This window comes from Coptis chinensis, chromosome 5, assembly GCF_015680905.1.
Source record: "Coptis chinensis isolate HL-2020 chromosome 5, ASM1568090v1, whole genome shotgun sequence".
Classification (NCBI taxonomy): Eukaryota; Viridiplantae; Streptophyta; class Magnoliopsida; order Ranunculales; family Ranunculaceae; genus Coptis; species Coptis chinensis.
In genome coordinates, this window is record NC_141460.1 from 169910 (window position 1) to 188264 (window position 18355).

Below are 18355 nucleotides of genomic sequence, written 5' to 3' on the forward strand. Positions count from 1 at the left end.
AGTAGAAATTCCTATCTTCTCCAAAACCTCATGTTCTATTCCATTTTTGGTAAAATCCTCCGATGACAACAGTGTAGAGTTCAAAAACAGAATTACTTCTTTTTCTTTATTTTTCTTGCTTTGCTCCACTCCGGTGAAATCCTCCACTGCGAACAGTGCTGAGTTCGGAGAGGATAATTAAATTTTCTGTATTCTCTTTGTTCTGGAAAGGGGTCTTACTTCCACCTTGTTGGGTCAAATCCTCCACTGCTCAACAGTGAGAGTTCTGAAAAGGTTGGTGTAGTAGGCTTCTTCTCTCAAAATTCATGACCCAATTTCTTCCAGGTAAAATCCTTCATTGATACACAGTGAGAGTTCTGGAACGAAATCATCAAGCATGAATCTTTACGAGTTTGAGAACCCAACTCCAATGGCGGTGGTGGGAAACTCGAGTGTTGCTGCAAACACAGTAATTCCCCCCAAGTCTTATGCAGATGCAACAAAATAAAGTGCTCTGCCACAAGTGTTGATGAACGAGCTTCCACCTCCAGAATAGATGGGGGACTATCCCTCTATTACCATCTCGACATCTGCATATGAAAGAGGAATGGAGTATTGTAAATTCTATCTTATTGGGAGAATTGATCTGGTAAAGATGCCACTAAACAAGGTTAGAAACATAGCAAAAGAGAAATGGCACCCAACTGGGGAGTGGCTCATCACACCCATAGGCAAGGGATTTTTCTTTATTTGGTTTTCAAATGCAGAGGACATGAATCGAGTTTGGGCGCAGGGGTCTTGGTACTTTGTAGAGGTTCCTCTCCATCTAAGTCAATGGAGCCCAAACTTCAACCCGGATTTACAGCGACAATCTCATGCCTTGGTTTGGATTCGTCTGCCTGGGCTAGGACAGGAATTTTGGGTGCCAAAAACTCTGCTCTCTATTGCACGAGGAGTCGGCTACCCAATACAAATTGAGGAGAAAACTTTGTGCAGAGAAGATGGGTACTACGCCAACGTTCTTGTGGATGTAGACCTGTCAAAACCAATACCAGATCAGATATATCTAAAAACTCCAAAATACAATTTTTGGCAAACAGTGGAAGTTGGGAAGCTACCAAAATTGTGCAACCACTGCAAAATTGTTGGGCATTTGGTAACAGAATGCAAGAAACTAAGGAGGGCTATGATTGCATAAGGGAAATCTGTGGTCACTAATTCTACTCCTCCCCCTCTCACAGAAACCACGCGTCCCAGGAGGAAAAAGGGTAACAGGTATAAGAGGGAACATGGGGAAACAAGTACAGAGGTCTGGAAAGTAAAGGAAGGCAGTACCTCAGGCATGTACAAGGGACCAGATGTGAACAATAGATTTGAGGCGTTGAATATAATCAATGAAGAAGCTGAAGGGGGTACTAAGGAGGTCTATTTTGATGCAACAGAGCCACAAGTGGCCCAGGAACCAATAGATGAGGATAAGGATGGACCCTCAGCTACACTTGAGATGGTGATCCATGACAGCAGCAGTAACAATGCTAATCACTCCACCTTACCAGTTTCTGAGGAGCCGGAGAGAGAGGTTATAAATGTGGAGGCAGACATGATCCTTCACATGGTAGTCCATTAGGGCACCAAATATGGGGAACATGATATCTTATACAATCTAAGCCCTCAACAGGTAGATTCAGGCCTGAACTTCGCGAAGCAATTAGTACTCCTCCACAGCAAAGTAAAGGGGGTATGCAGCATGTGGAACAGATTACGTCCATCAGCTAGGCTGACATGGCTGAGGAAGTACTACCACCTGATAAGGAGGACAACACAGCACAGAAAAAAGGCTATAGGCCTCAATGGACACTGCAAAATGCTTCTCCACCCATGACAAGGCTTCAGTCTGGGGTGAAGGCAACAAAAATGAACTGAGGCTTGCCTCAATTGAAAATAAACTCATCTCTTTTTATAATGAGGTGCATCTTTTGGAATGTTCGAGGTATCTCGAATGATAAAACTCAAGCTAGGCTTGCAAAGCTCGTGAAAAAATGGGAGCCAGACATCATCGGAATAGCTGAACCTAAGACTGATCCCTCTAGCTTTTCTTTAGCTTATCTTCATTCATTGGGGCTCTGCACTCAAATTGTCCACAATAATAATGGTAACAGGGTGCCTAACCTCTGGTTGCTCTAAAAGAATGACATGATGGCACCAACTATGCATAGTCAATCGAGTCAACATCTTACTGTAGAGTCCCAGAATCATTTGATCACCATCATTCATGAAAGCTCAATGTATGTGAGAAAAAGGCATCTCTGGGTGGATTTGAACAGCACAAATGCTCAGCCTAAAGCATGGCTCATTCTTGGAGATTTCAATGCTTATCTTAGCCCAACAAAAAAATAAATAAAAAAAAAAAAAAAAAAAAGGTAGAACCCCCCTGTCTGCGGTAAAGGCAAATTTCAGAGACATGGTAAACAAGAATCATCTGATGGAGGCGCCACACTCCATGTTTGAATTCACGTGGTGGAATAAATAGATGGGAGTTGACAAGGTGGTGGGGAAGTTGGACAGAGCATTTTACAATAATGAATGGAGTCTTTTACACCCAGGATGGTGATATAGGGCTCTGGGCAAGTTGTGCTCTGATCACTCACCCATTGTAGGCTAGTTGATCTCTATCCCAAGGCCCAGGAATGTTCCTTTTAAAAATTTCAAGATGTGGACCACTCATCCAAGCCTAGAGGACCTGGTGAAACAAAGCTGGTCGGAGCCCATGGAAGGGCACTCAATATTTGTGCTTGCATAAAAACTCAAACGTCTGAAGGGCGCGTTGAAATCCTGGAATCACAATGTCTTTGAGAACTTGGGTACACAGGTCAGAGAGGAGTCTGCAGCGCTGAAGAGTATGCAAAAAGACTTGGAGAGAAATTACAATGATGTTTTGGCCAATGAAATCATAAACCAAGAGAATAAAGTAGAAGGCTGATATGAAGTGGGATAATGAGCTGGACAAGAGCACGAAGTTTTTCCATGCCTTAGTTTTTATGAACAGGAACAAATCTTACATCACTAAACTGGAAAACAAAGAAGGGGCGACTCTCATGGATCAAAAGGAAATTGGGGAACACATCGCGCGCAGCGGTTTATTTGAAAACGGTTGAGTCTGCACTTGATGATAATCTTATTAATTTGATGCCAAGGTCGGTAACAAAGAAGGATAATGAGAACTTGATTAAGATGCCTCCTTTGGAGGAAATCAAGAAGGCAGTCTTTGATTTGAATCCAGATAGCTCTCCAGGGCCGGATGGGTTCATAAGCCACTTCTTTCAGACTTATTAGGACATAGTGGGATTAGACATGGTCTGAGCTGTACAATATTTCTTCATCAGAAGCCGCATTCCCAGCAGCTTTAATGCTAACTTCTTGGTATTGATTCTAAAAGAAAGGGTGCAAAAAAACTGAGTAGATATAGACCAATATGTCTGGCAAACTTCGTCTTCAAAGTCATTACAAAAATCTTGGCTTCACGGCTAAATATCCTCGCTCAGAGGATTGTCACAAAGGAGCAATATGGGTTCATTGCCAACCGAAACTCCGCTCAAGCAGTGGGGTTGGCCTCTAAGCTCATTAATGAGTTGAAAGTCAAGCGAAGAGGAGGGAATATTGCCATTAAACTGGATATATCACAGGCCTTTGATACTCTAGATTGGAACTTCCTTTGGGCAGTTATGCATAAAATGGGCTTTGATGGGAAACTGATAGGATGGATATAGGAGCAGTTGCAAGCAACTCCATCTCCATTCTCTTTAATGGCGGCCCTATTGGATGCTTCACAACGGTGAGTGGTCTCAGGCAAGGAGATCCTCTCTCCGATACTATTTGCCTTTGTAGAGGATTATCTGAGCAAATGATTGGAATGGCTGTGTGTGAACAAGAGAATACAAAGAATGGTGATCTAGAGTCACTATTCCAACCCTACAGACCTTATGTTCGCAAATGATATCTTCATATTCTGCAATGCAAGCAGGTGGCATCTCAATAACCTCATGGAACTTCTACATTCCTATCAGTTGGCTGCGGGTCAGCTAATAAGCAAAGAAAAATATAAGATTTTTTTGAGCCTAATGACACATAGAAGAAAGCATGACATTGAGGAAATCATGGGCATAAAATAAGGCTTTTTCCCGGAAAACTACCTAGGGGTTCCCTTAACAGTGGGTAGGGTTACAAGAGCAACTCTTGCTCCTCTAGTTGATAAGATTAAAAAGGGCAGCTAGCTGGGCTGGAAAGATGCTATCCTTCAAGGGTCGAGTGGTTCTCGCTAAGCATGTTTTAAAACAAGATACATTGCATAATATGCCAATCTATAAATGGCCTGTCGGTGATCAAAGAATGCTGGTGGTATAATCGAAACTTCATTTGGAGTGGTAACCCAAATGGGAGAGGAAATTCATCACGCGGTGAAATGGCAAAAGGTATGTCCGCCAGGAGGAAGAAGGAGGTCTCGGACTACAGAAGCTCAAAGACATCAACCTATCCATGCTCATGAAACTAGCTTGGAATTTACTGAATGGGAACTCGGATTGGTCAGAGTTTATGAACGGAAAATACAGAAACCAAGCAGGGGCTTGGGCTAGCCAAAAGAGTTCACAGTGTGGACTGGGATACAATGGGCTCTCAGAGAGATGGATACTCATCAAGGGTGGATCATTGGCAAAGGAGAGAATATCAGTTTATGGAGGGATAACTGGATAGGTGACGTGATCATTGGTAATTGTACGCACAAAAATGTGTACCTAGGTTTATGCAATTGATTTTAGAGTTGCCACTAACTTTATTAAGGAAAAGTTGAGTACAACCTATGTGAAGGACTAGCCCTCGAAACTAGATGATTATTGGGTTCGGGAGTCAAGGTACGATGTGGGAAGGTGTTAGGCACCCACGCTCGCCTAGCAAAACCAGCCTTACTTCTATTGAGGTGTAATGTATTAAGATAGGCGAACGAAGAAAGCTTAAAAAATTAATCTAGCAAGTTGGATGATCTTCATTAAATTATTTTAAAACTAATAACTATATGCTATAATAAAACTAAAAAAAATAACCTAATATGCAATGCTAAATGAAATAAAAGAGAAAAGAAAGATGTCACCTTGTTTTGAATGTTGTCTCATACTTGATTGTAGATTGATTGATTGATGATCTTGATTGATTGTTGATGAATGATGATGATAAACTTGATCCGAATTGACAAACTGCGGATTTTTGGATTGAAACAGTGATTTGAGAAAAAACAACTTTCGGTGAAAAGAAATTTCTACTCAAGATCGAAAAGAAGGGAAAAATAGGCTAAAAACGAAGAACACGAAGAACTTCAGTAGAAAAACCTCAAAATAAAAATTTTACCTTCAACTCCAGATTAAACTAAAGAAATTATACTCTAGAATGATGAGCTAGAAAAGAAAAAAAAAAAAGAAGAACACTCAGGAAAAGAAAACTACTAGGCTATTAGCTTTGAATAGCTAGGTCCAGATTATTAACTCCGAATTCCTAGGTCCAGATATTTTTTGTGGGTGAATGAGACCCATATTTATAGCTTTTTGGGATGGATTTCAATATGGTAATGAGTTTGATCCAATGGCTGAGTACTGATTAAGAAAAATCCAATGGCTTGATATTTTTTTGGTTACACCTCCTAAATCTAGCCCTTGGTTTTTAGATCTTTTAGATGGATTAGGGCAAATAATCAAACCCTACATGTTCTTAATGAGCCCATAATCTAGGGTTTCCAAACATGGCTCCAAAATGGCATATTCTCTAAAATATTCTTGATTTTTGGGATCAAATCAAATCAAACAAATAAGGAAGGTTCTCTAGGTTTTTGGAGGCTTGAAAATGGGCTAGAAAACCTAATGAAAAGGTCCAACTCGAGCTGAATCCACAGCCCACGAGCACAAGTCCAAAATCCACAAAAAAGCCCATTTTGACCATATTTTCAATGTTGAAAATTCCCTTTGACCTGGTTAAAATTAGGCAAACTCTTCTTCACAAAAATTGTTTATGAATCCATTAGGAAGGCCCATGAACTCTTAAAAATACCCTTGGGTCGAAATCTTACTCCAATAATGCATTGCACTGAACAACGCCACAAATCCAAAACGGGATATAGGCAAGATTAGGGTTTCTGAAATCCAAAAGGAACCTAGGGAAGCTTGTACTCATTTCGAAGGATTTTTCAAGGGGAATTCAAATATGAAATAATCTCATCCAAAGAACGAGTGGAAAAATCAGATTTGGGCTCCAAAGGGTTATAGGGGCATTTTGGTCATTTTTAGCTCAAAACTCAGAAAGCAACGAAACTTCAGCCATAGCTAGAACATGATGAGGAGAGTCTAAATACGTTAAAAGAAGATGAAAAGAAAGAAGTTTGATGTAAAAATGAAGACTCTAGAAAGTAAGTCACCTTATATGATCATATTTAATTGGCTTAAATACAGAAATATGCAACATACTTAGGTCCTATTAACACTTGTATCAACATATAATTTTTTTTCACAAACGTATCAATGTACTATGCCCGATTTAACAAAAATAGCAATCCATTAAGTTCCGTCAGTTAAGTGATGATGTGTCATTATTTTTTCAATTTCGTTTTCTTTGTATTTTCCACTTGGCATGCCACATCAGCATTTTCTACCAACTCAGCATTTCCACCTCAGCACTGCCAACTCAGTATTTTCGTTTTTTTTTAAGTGACTGAAAAATAAATTAATAATTTTTTTTAATTAATAAATATATAAAAAAGAATAAATTAATAATAAAATAATTATATAAAAAATAAAGAAATATATAAATAATATATTATTTTATTTATTATATATATTTGAAAATTAAAAAAACTATAAATAATAAAAAAAATATTATAATATAAAATATATATTATTTTATAATAAAATAATATATTATTTTATTTATTATATATATTTGAAAATTATAAAAAAAACTATAAATTATAAAAAAAAAAAAATATTATAATATAAAAAAAGAAGCAAAAAAAAAATATATATATATAAATAAAGAAATATATAAATAATATATTACTTTATTTATTATATATATTTGAAAATTATAAAAAAAACTATAAATAATAAAAAAAAAGATTATAATATAAAATATATATTATTTTATAATAAAATAATATATAAATAATATATTATTTTATTATATAAATAATATATTATTTTATTTATTATATATATTTGAAAATTATAAAAAAAAAGATTATAATATAAAAAATATATAAATAAATAAATATATAAAATTTTTTTTATTATATATATATATATATATATATATATATATATATAAATATATTTTCTTTTATATTATAATTTTTTATTAGTTATAGTTTTTTTTTATAATTTTCAAATATATATAATAAATAAAGTAATATATTATTTATATATTTTTTTTATTTATATATATATTTTTTTTTTTTTTTTTATATTATAATCTTTTTTTTTTATAATTTATAGTTTTTTTTATAATTTTCAAATATATATAATAAATAAAATAATATATTATTTATATATTATTTTATTATAAAATAATATATATTTTATATTATAATCTTTTTTTTATTATTATTTATAGTTTTTAATAATTTTCAAATATATATAATAAATAAAATAATATATTATTTATATATTTCTTTTATTTTTTTATATAATTATTTTATTATTATTATATAATTATTAACTTATTCTTTTTTTATATATTTATTAATTCCAAAAAAAACTATTAATTTATTTTTCAGTCACTTTAAAAAAAATGAAAAATGTTGAGTTGGCAATGCTGAGGTGGAAATGCTGAGTTGGTAAAAAAATGCTAATGTGGCATGCCAAGTGGAAAATACAAATAAAACGAAATTTAAAAAATAATGACACATCATCACTTAACTGACGGAACTTAACGGATTGCTATTTTTGTTAAAATGGGCATAGTACATTGATACGTTTGTGAAAAAAAAATCTATGTTGATACAAGTGTTAATAGGACCTAAGTACGTTGCATATTTCTGTATTTAAGCCTATTTAATTCAAGGCAAAATCGTGAATGTATTATGCCTGGGGTGCAAAAATAGGGTGTCTACAGTAACTCTATCCAGGGCAAAAGGCTCCTATAGAAACTTAAAGCCCCACTCAGCACTTGCATCCAGGGGAACCAGTGGATTTTCTCTGAAACTATGAAACAGATTTTATGTAACCTAGGGGTGGATATCAGCAAGTTAGAGACCCCAGACAAGCAGAGAGATCGATGACAGCAAAGTGTGTCGTCAATCCACTGATGGCTTGTTCATTGTGGGATCGACATATGAAGCGATTAGAGAAAGCAAAGGTACAGCCAAGGACTCTTGGGACAGGATGGAAAATTCTCCATGGCACCATGCATACAGACAAGAAACTAAGGGGGAAGAACTTCAAGATGGCGTCTCACTGTTGCATATATACGGTGGCAGAGGAAACACAAGATCCCATTTTATTTGAGTGTAGTTTTGCGCAGAGATGCTGGGAACTCATAGCTCACAATATGCATCATCATATGACGATTGCTAATCAAGAAGAGAAGTCCATAAAGTGCAGAAATAAAAGCCCTCTCTTATAGGATTTGTGGAAAGCAGCTTCAATCTCTTGCTTGGTCGCGATTTGGAGGAATAGAAATGGAGTCATATATGGCAGCAAGAAGTCAAGCATAAGTTCCGTCATGTACCAAGTCCGTGGAGCAGTTAAGCGAGCTTATGATCGATCGAAGAAGCACATGAACAACATTACCAGAGACTTGGCAGTCTTGAAGGCTTGGAAGCAACCGCCCAAGTTAAGGAAGGCTCCACACACTTTTGAATGTTATTGGGTGGCTCCACCAAGCAACATGATAAAAGTGAATGCTGATGGTTGCTCTATAGGTAATCCCAGAAAATCAGGTTGGGGCACGCTTCTTAGAGATAGCAATGGAAATGTTATTGGCGCATATATCGGAGGTCTGGGTATTGCAACAAACTTTATAGCAGAGAGTTTTGCGATAGTAGAGGGCATCTAAAAAGCGGTGGAACTGGGATGGAAACTAATCTGGGTGGAATCCGACTCTACTGTGGCAGTCAAATCTTTTCAGAATGACCAGGTCCATTGGCATATTCGGGCAGCTTGGGACAAAGTGAAAGGGCTAGCAGACTGGATCATTATGACTAAGACCTGGAGGGAGGTTAATTTTGGCGCGGACATTTGTTCCAAAGAAGCAGCTAACCTGGCAAAGGGAGAAAAGAAGTGGTGGGATGGCATGCCGACATTCCTGCACAGAATTGAGGATATGAACATCACGTACTATAGATTTGTAAACTGAGCTTAACAGCTGTGAGATAGTGTTTACTATCAATCATATCCATGTTTTGTACTTTGTAACCTTTATTTTATTAATACAATTACCTTTAGCAAAAAAAAAAATATGATGAAAATGAAAGATGAAGTGTTTGAGATATTTAAGAAGTGGAAGGCAAGGGTTGAGAATCGCACAGATAGGAAGGTAAATATACTAAGGTCTGACAATGGTACTAAGTATACCTATGGGCCTTTCCAAGAGTTTTGTGCGCAATAGGGAATTGCCAGACACTAGACAGTCAAGGGCATGCCTCAGTAGAATGGAATGGCAGAGAGGATGAATAGAACCTTGCTTAAAAGAGCGAGATGTTTGTTGTCTAATGCCAGTCTAGGCAAAGAGTACTGGGCAGATCTAATGTCCGTGGCGTGTTACCTGTACAATAGGTCACCGGGTTCTAGCTATAGATTGCAAGACGCCTTATGAGGTGTGGTCAGGTAACCCAGCTAATTATAGTATTTTGCGAGTGTTTGGATCGACTACTTACTACCATGTGAGGGAAAACAATCTAGATCCTAGAGCTAAGAAGGCAATATTCTTGGGCTTTGCAAATGGGGTAAAGGGATACAGATTGTTATGTCTAGAAGACCACAAGTTCCTGGTCAGCAGAGATGTTACCTTTAATGAGACTTCCGTGTTATCTTTAGTAAGCTAGAAAAAGCTAGGTAAAATGGTGAGTCTATAGAAGTTCAAGCTACTAAGCCTGAGTTGTTTGATGCAGCAGATGACTAGTTAGTTCATGATGAGGTACCAGATTATGGAACCACACAACAACAAGAAGAAGAGCATGAACATCCGTAACTTGTAATGGCTGACCCTAGGCCAAAGAGACAAGTTAAGGAAATGCACAAGTATGGGCACGATAAGCCGGTGAAACACTATGGTCAGGTGGATTTAGTGGCATATACTTTGAATATTGAAGATGATAAGCCAGATAGCTTCAAGGAAGCTGTTAGAGATGCTCATTATAGAGATTAGTTGGTTGCTATACAGGAAAAGATGGAATCTCTTGATAAAAATCACACATGGGACCTTGTTTTATTGCCAAAGGGCCAAAGGACTATCGGTAGTAAATGGGTGTTCAGAAAGAAAGAGGTCCTTCCTGAGTCTGACAATACTGGGTACAAGGCAAGAGTGGTAGCAAAGGGTTTCTCACAGAAGGAAGGAGTCGACTACAATGAGGTATTTTCCCCAGTGGTCAAACATACTTCCATTCGTGTGTTATTGAGTTTAGTTGCTCACTTTGACTTGGAGTTAGAGCAACTTGATGTGAAAACTGCTTTCTTGTATGGAGACTTGGAGGAAGAGATCTATATGAGACAACCTGAAGGTTTTGTTATTGCTAAGAAAGAAGATCATGTGTACAAGTTGAATTGGTCATTGTATGGTTTAAAGCAATCGCCAAGGCAATGGTATAAGCGCTTTGATACGTTCATGATGCAACATGAGTATACCCAAAGTAAGTATGACTGTTGTGTTTACTTTCGTAAGCTTCGTGGTAATGACTTCATCTATCTCTTTATTTATGTGGATGACATGCTTATTGCTTCCAAAAACATAGTGGAGATAGACAAGTTGAAATCTCAACCTAGCTCTGAGTTTGAGATGAAGGACTTGGGAGGAGCCAAGAAGATATTGGGTATAGAGATTGACAGAGATAGGAAGAAGCAACGGATAGTTGTATCTCAGAAGAAATACCTTCAGAAAGTAATTTCTCATTTTGGTATGGAGAATGCAAAGTCGGTTTCTACTCCTTTGGCTTGGCAGTTTAGGCTTTTAGCTAAGTTCTCTCCTAGTTCGGTGGAGGAACAAAAGCATATAGCTCATGTTCCTTATGCTAGTGCAGTGGGCAGTTTGATATATGTTATAGTGTGCACACGCCCAGACATTTCACAGGCAATTAGTGTTGTAAGCAGGTATATGGCAAATCCTAGGAAGTAGCATTGGGAGGCAATGAAATGGGTATTGAGGTACTTGAAGGGTACTTTAGATGTGGGATTAGTTTATGGTGGAGGTACTTGTTATGTCAGTGGATTCAGATTATGCTGGTGATCTAGATAGACGACGATCGACTACTGGTTATGTGTTTATGATGCATGGTGCACCGGTTAGTTGGAGGTCTATGCTACAAGCTACAGTTGCTCTATCTACTATAGAGGCAGAATATATGGCAGTGGCAGAGGCAGTGAAAGAGGCACTATGGCTTCGAGGTCTTCTGGATGATATGGGTATTGAGCAAAACAATGTTGCTTTGTATTGTGATAGTCAGAGTGCTATTCATTTGGCGAAGAACCAGGTTCATCATGCTCAGACCAAGCATATTGATGTCCGTTATCACTTTGTACGGGATGTCGTTGAGGATGGTGATGTAGCACTTGAGAAAGTGGACACCCATGACAATCCTGCTAATATGCTGATATCCTTCGGTGCGGTTGACGGCGAGTTTCGGAATGTTGTTTTGAAGACTAGTGACTCTTAGTGGATCTTATGTTCGGCTCGGTTTTATGTGTTAAAACCTCACCGAGGTGGAGAATGTTGTTTGGAGTTAGGTTTTTTTTTTTTTTTTTTTTTAAACAAGATCGAAGGGCGCGCGATCGCTAACTAAACCTTTTGCCCAAGGTGCGCCAAGACTTCACCGTATTCTCAGACACCGATCTCTTTTTCGGTCTAGTATAAAAAAACATATGTTTTTTTGGCTTTCGTAAAACAAGATCTTGAGGGCTTTGGACCAATACTAGAACAGAGAGAAAGATTGAGATTGAGTGTTTATTCTTTGGGAGTGAATTGAGAGCTCTTGTAACTTGATACTCTGTGCATCTAGTAAAGCTTGGAATTCGCTGGTGGACGTAGGCACATTGTCTAACCACGTTATATCTGTGTCTTGTGGTTTGTTTTTTTTTGCATTAGTCTATTTACTTTATATGTTAGTTAATTGATACTGAGAAGTGTTGGGATAGTACTTGGAGGGTATTGAAGTCTTGTCTAGTGAGAATGATCAATCTTTATGTAGGGTTAATATATTTGTAGTGGATAGCATTGTTTCCGCTGTTAGTTATTCACAGCAGGATTGTTGGTTGAATGAATAATATTGTAAAATTTGTATGAAATGTACGTAAATTGCATTAAGTTAGTATAAAGTGTAGGTGAAGAACTTAAAACAATGCCCTGCCACATACGGACTTGGATCTTTAGCCTATAACCTATGGAGTAGCCGAGTAGGCAAATAGTATCTTGATGTTTTTATTGGTTTTTAGCATTAAATTGAACCTTTTCCTTTTTATCTTCTAGTTTAAAACTTAATTGACAGTGAATATGTGTTGGTCATGGCGCCGTAAGATTGTGCATTATTCCTACTCCTTGGATTCTTCAAAACAATACGAATGACCTTGTACTCATCATTACATGAGACATACCCAAAGCCTAGAGGACTATTACTTGTATAGGTTGTGGATTTTGGAAGTAGAATGTGCTCCTTGGCAATAGGATTGCAAATACAACATTGCATGTCATAACCACGTTTTGAAAAGATACAAAGCAATCCATGAACCGAACCCACATATATATACCAATGATTGGGAAATATATTTGATTAAACTCGCTATAATTGAGCTTTAGGTGAGGGCGTTCCGACACTATTTTAAAGGTACGGTTCCCTTAGTCACAACCTGTTATTCTAGATCTATATTCTCATGTATTCGCACATTCTTTTGTTAACAGTAGTCTTCAAGCTAAACTTCGAGTACTCCTAAACTTCATTAGTTCTTTCAACTTGGTTTAAATGTTGAAATTACCTCTTAGGATGGCATAACAATTCTATAAAGTCCAAGGGACATTATGTTTGAAGAGCACATTGTGGTCGTTCCAAATGTCAAATATATTGTGAATCCTTGAAGCCCCACAAACTTCAAAAAGCATAACCTAAATATGTTGATCGAATGAACACTAAAAAATATTATATTAAATACAGTGCACATTGTAAAAATGAAAAAACAGACAACCACTTAGAATCAACAAATAATAGAAGTTAAATGAAGAACCACAATGTAATGTAAACCAGATAAAGTGAAAAGAAGCGCAATAAATTTTATTAGGCATTTTCAATTTTTCACAAACAATATCATGTAGATAATAGAAAAATGTGGCAATAAAATATATGTTTCTAGCTAGGCATCTTGTCAAACTGCCTAGGGAAAACGAAAGTGTTAAAAGAAAAAGAAGAACATTACTAAACAAAAGTAAAAGAAGGAGAATAAGAGAATAGAAGAAGGGTGCACCTGAATAAACCGTTTGCTAGTTTGCTCTGAAAACTGAAAAGGACGGATTTAGTTATTTAGCAGCCAAGGACCATTTGATCAGCCTCTCCTTTTCTCTTCTTGTTACAATGTTAAATAAACCGCCATTTCTACAACGAAAGAAAACTACCTTTCTTTCCCTCTTCTAATTTCAGCGCCACTTGACACTCTCGCCTTTTGTGTGTAGATGAGATATGGGATATGGATGATGTAGATAGATGATGACCGTTGAACAAAATAGAAGCGTATCAAAACCTAATTATCCCTCAATAAGTAAAGGATGAGTGGGGTATCGTTCCACCTTTAAGTGTATGTTTATATGAAGGACAGGATTGGAAAGGGGGTTTGAGGAATTAAAAACTATTATTATAGATAATGTAGATTCTAATGCTAAACTAAACTAAACTAACTAAACTATTGATAATTTATAGGAGAGGGAATTCAAGAGATTAGAATCCACCGATACCTTTGATCTGTGACCTTTCGCTTCATGGTTGTTCTCACAAGTAGACTACAATTAGGCAATCGAGCAAGTGCCGATGCCCTCTTGGATGAAACATCGTTAACGAATAACTCTACTTAAGGTTGTTCATATGTTCATTATACTAGTATCTTCTTTCCTTTTATGTGAGCTTGGGCAGCTATTCAATGAATCACCATCTAAGGTAAACACAAGGAATACTTCCCTTACTCTAAAACACTACACAACTAGAAGAAAAGTAGAGAATAATAGTATAATATTCAATTACAATAAATAAAACCCTATTCTAGCATTATATTCAATTGCAATAAATAAAGCCCTAAACCAGCATGATATTCGATTGCAATAAATAAAAACCTTAATCTATACTTCCATCCCCTGGTTTGGGCAATGGAACTAATAATAAAAATCATAAAGAACTAACCAGATTGAAGAACACCATGAACCAGAAGAATCATTAAATCTTAAGCACCGGCTTCATCTCCTCCCTTGAAGAAGAAGATTAGCCTTCCATAAAGAAGGAAGAACACGAAGAACGAGAAGAAGAAGAGTTGAAGAACATAAAACTAGAAAGACTAATTTATTAAGACTCAGCTAGTTAAAAACGAATCTTTTATTATTAATCTCTCTCTGTCTCAAGTTCTGGAGACAAGAGTATAAGTGAATTGGCAAATTACATAAGGCACTTAGGTCCTCTATTTGTAGGGGTTACAATGAGTTCTAGAAGCATTCCAAACCGTCATTTGTTTCCTAATACAAATAGACTTCTTTAAGAGTCCAACTTCGTCTCCAAAACTGAGAAAGAATTGGCTACAGTGTTGTTTCATGCATCTGGACGCACGATCCATGCATCTCAGACACGAGCAAGGTGTCTGGACGCGCGATCCATGCATCCCAGATGCGGAAGTCTATTTTATCTCTTCTACTTTATCCTTCTATCCTCTTTTGCGAACTTTGGTCCAAGCAACGAATCATTTGGCCTTAGGCTTCCAAATAGGCTTTAAAATGGGTCCAAGTCGCATCTTTAATAGCTTCAATTCATTGGCCTTCTCCATGATTGTCCACGGGCATCCCATGTGATCCTTAATACTCCGAATTGCTCCGTTTTACCCCTTTTTCTCTAATATTCTACTAAACTCTCTTTTTCACCTGTAGAATCATAAAATATAATTTACAAGTACTATTAGTCTACTAAGATGGCTAAACAAGAGGTATAATCGAAGGTTAAAATGCACTTTTTGAGCACTTATCACAACTCCCAACTAGCCTTTTGCTAGTCTCTTAGCAAATAAGATAAAAAGATATAAGTGATCAAAATCACATCCTAATAACAAAAATAAAATCCTAACTCACTTTCGCAGGCATCGTGATTGCATTTACCATATGCAACAAGGCTTTAAACCTTTAAGTTCCCCAAAAAAGACGAGTTATAGTCTCGTGAGGGTTTTCAGGTGATATACCCACAAAATCAATCAATAGCATATTCAAGAATGATAATATTTTTCAGAGAGAGAAATTCTTTACCCACTTAGTGCTTACTCTAATAGACAGTCTCCATTGCTAACTACATTGCTGCAAAGACTCATAGATTATGATGGGAGATAGTAAAAATTGACAAAATTCTCAATCAAGGCTTATGTGTGTACTTAGTCAATTTTATATACTCTCCTATCCAAGAAACGGAATCCCTAGTTTACCTTTAGACAGATAATCTCAACTTTCAATCCTCACCGGTCATACTCTCTAAAAGAATCTCTCGAGGAAGATGGTATACTATTTTACCTCATGTATGTGGCTTAAAAGAATAATGAATCTGAACATCCACATACTACCTTGAAAACGGACTTCGAATGAAAGTAGTCTCATGGAAAGAATGTCAATCACATATGAAGTGTCGGGTCCTTCACTTTAGCATCCTCTCACCTATTCTAGACTTCGTACCATACTGTAGTGATACGTCATGGGTTGTAACTTGGCTTGGGTATTGGTTTATGAAGGAAAGGTAAAAAGGATTCTAAGGTTGTTTCTGAAAACACTAAGGGTTTTGTTTCATTCTTTGGAAGATTTCTTCAAATTCTATATTGCAAAGAAAATTCTTCCTTTGTCTTAGCTTTTCTATCCATTCTGTTCATTTTTTTTTTAAACTCAGTGGTATATCCTTGATTAGTACTGGATATGCTTGTTTTCCACTAGCTTCTTTCACTTTGAACAGAATGATGGTCTTCACTGTATCTCTCTGATATTTTCTTGTAATCTTCCTTTTGTGCTCTTTCTTTCTCCTTGTGCCCCTCGTATTCTCAGAAACATATGGGTATGGCTGATAAAAGTTTTGGCTATACTCCTTGTCTGGAGTTGGGTAAAGGGTAAAGGGTTTTATGAAAGAAAATGGGTTATTATAAGGCTCAAAAGGGTTTAACATGATGGTCCTACTAGGTGGGATAAAGGCTGAATAGGTTCACTACTTCACTTATCAATTATGATACTGTTTGAATAGACTACAAGACCTAATGGCTATCTCCCAGTTGATATCACCGTGATTAACCAAATCAACGAATAATGAGACTATATTACAACGACATAAAGAACTGAAAGATGTTAAGTCACTAAGACTCGGATTTTTCGTAAAAACTCTCCAAAGAATGGGTATAAAGCTTAAGTCTCACGGGCTAAGTCTAAAAATTCTACTTCTAGTTTACTAAGGGTTTAAATATCTCTTCTAGCAAAAGTACACAAAACTGACCAAGTACTATGGTGGTGCCTTGATAAAGAATTTTATCAACAAGAACTATGTCCGAGCATAATAAATAGTCTAAGTGGTAATGAAATCAATAATATCAACTATCTATCAAACTCAACACTAAGCAGTATAGAATATATATCCCAGACTCATCATTAAAATTCATTTTTCTCATGCTGCTGATATAGAAACAAAAATATTTTTGTTTTTGAAAACTAATTTTCGAATTTTATTTCTCAAGTACACCCTCCCCCAACTTAACATATGCATTGTCCTCAATGTATATAAATTAAGTAAATGAAATGAATGAGAAAAAGGGAAGATGTTACCATTGATGCCGAATATCATTATATGATTCTTTCTCTGTTAAATAAAGGTTAAGCTCACAAAAATAGAGAAAATCATGTATAATTAGTCCAAATCTAAATCAATCCCAAAAATAAGAACATTTCCTTTTACCAAGATTTTTTTTTTGTTAGGTCTTTTTAAGTCAGATTCCTAAGACTATATATCATGCATTATCAATTTGGAGTGGTGAGATCATATTTTCTTACCCAAATCTGATGAATGTTTGGAGGAAGAGGAGGTCTCACCTTGTGGGTTGTCAAAAATACTCCTTGATATGCTGGAAAGATTACTGGTGAAGTTGCTTTTCTACCTTGAACTATTTCAAGTCTGATGATTGTGTGATAGGCCTTGTGGTTCCTCTGTATAGAAGATTGACGAAAATCTTTCTTTCTAACAGGACAATAGTATCTGATGTGCCCTTTACCACCACAGTAATGATAATGGATGTCTGGCTGACTGCACTCAAGGTGGGCGGTAGACTGGTTCACATACTTCTCTTGTTCAGACAATGATGGTGTACAAGAAGCTTCAAAAGTGTAATGCTTCTTATCAATATGGTCCACTTTCTGCTTCAGAAGACTCATTTCAGTTTCTAGATTCTGTTATTTTTCCAAAACTTCTTTAAGGTGATTTTCTAGGAACTGATTTTTCTGGGCAGAAGTCTGTTGTTCATCTTGAAATATAGAGTTCATCTTCTCAAGGTATGATACTCTCTCTGTCAATTTTCCATTCTGCTCACTTAAATCCTGAATTTTCTGTAGAGATTCCAAGAACATGGCTAGCAATGCCTCTGTGGTGGGGTTCTCAGGTTCATCACAGTTTTCTGTAGATTAAGCACTCTCAGTTGTATCTTCAAATGGGAAGGATTCTTGTATCATGCTATCAAGGAAGTACACCTCTCCACCTTCGGCGTCATCATAATCTTTATGCAACAGGTGAAAGATATTTATGTCCATGGACATCTTACCAAAGTTGATTTTCATTTCACCGTTGTGACAATTTATCAAAGCTTTTGCGGTAGCGAGGAAAGGTTGGCCTAGAATAATTGGAATTTTATCAAAGGCCTCCTTGGTGTCTATCACAATGAAATCCACTGGA

The 18355-nt window shown here is 36.6% G+C and overlaps 1 protein-coding gene across 1 annotated transcript; it reads left to right on the top strand.

Moving 5' to 3' along the window:
• Positions 1–535: 535 nt before the first annotated feature.
• On the top strand, positions 536–1177 carry LOC147496161 (uncharacterized). The gene has a single exon (XM_086560920.1). The coding sequence runs from the start codon at positions 536–538 to the stop codon at positions 1175–1177; it is 642 nt and encodes a 213-aa protein (XP_086417046.1).
• The last annotated feature ends 17178 nt before the right edge of the window (positions 1178–18355 follow it).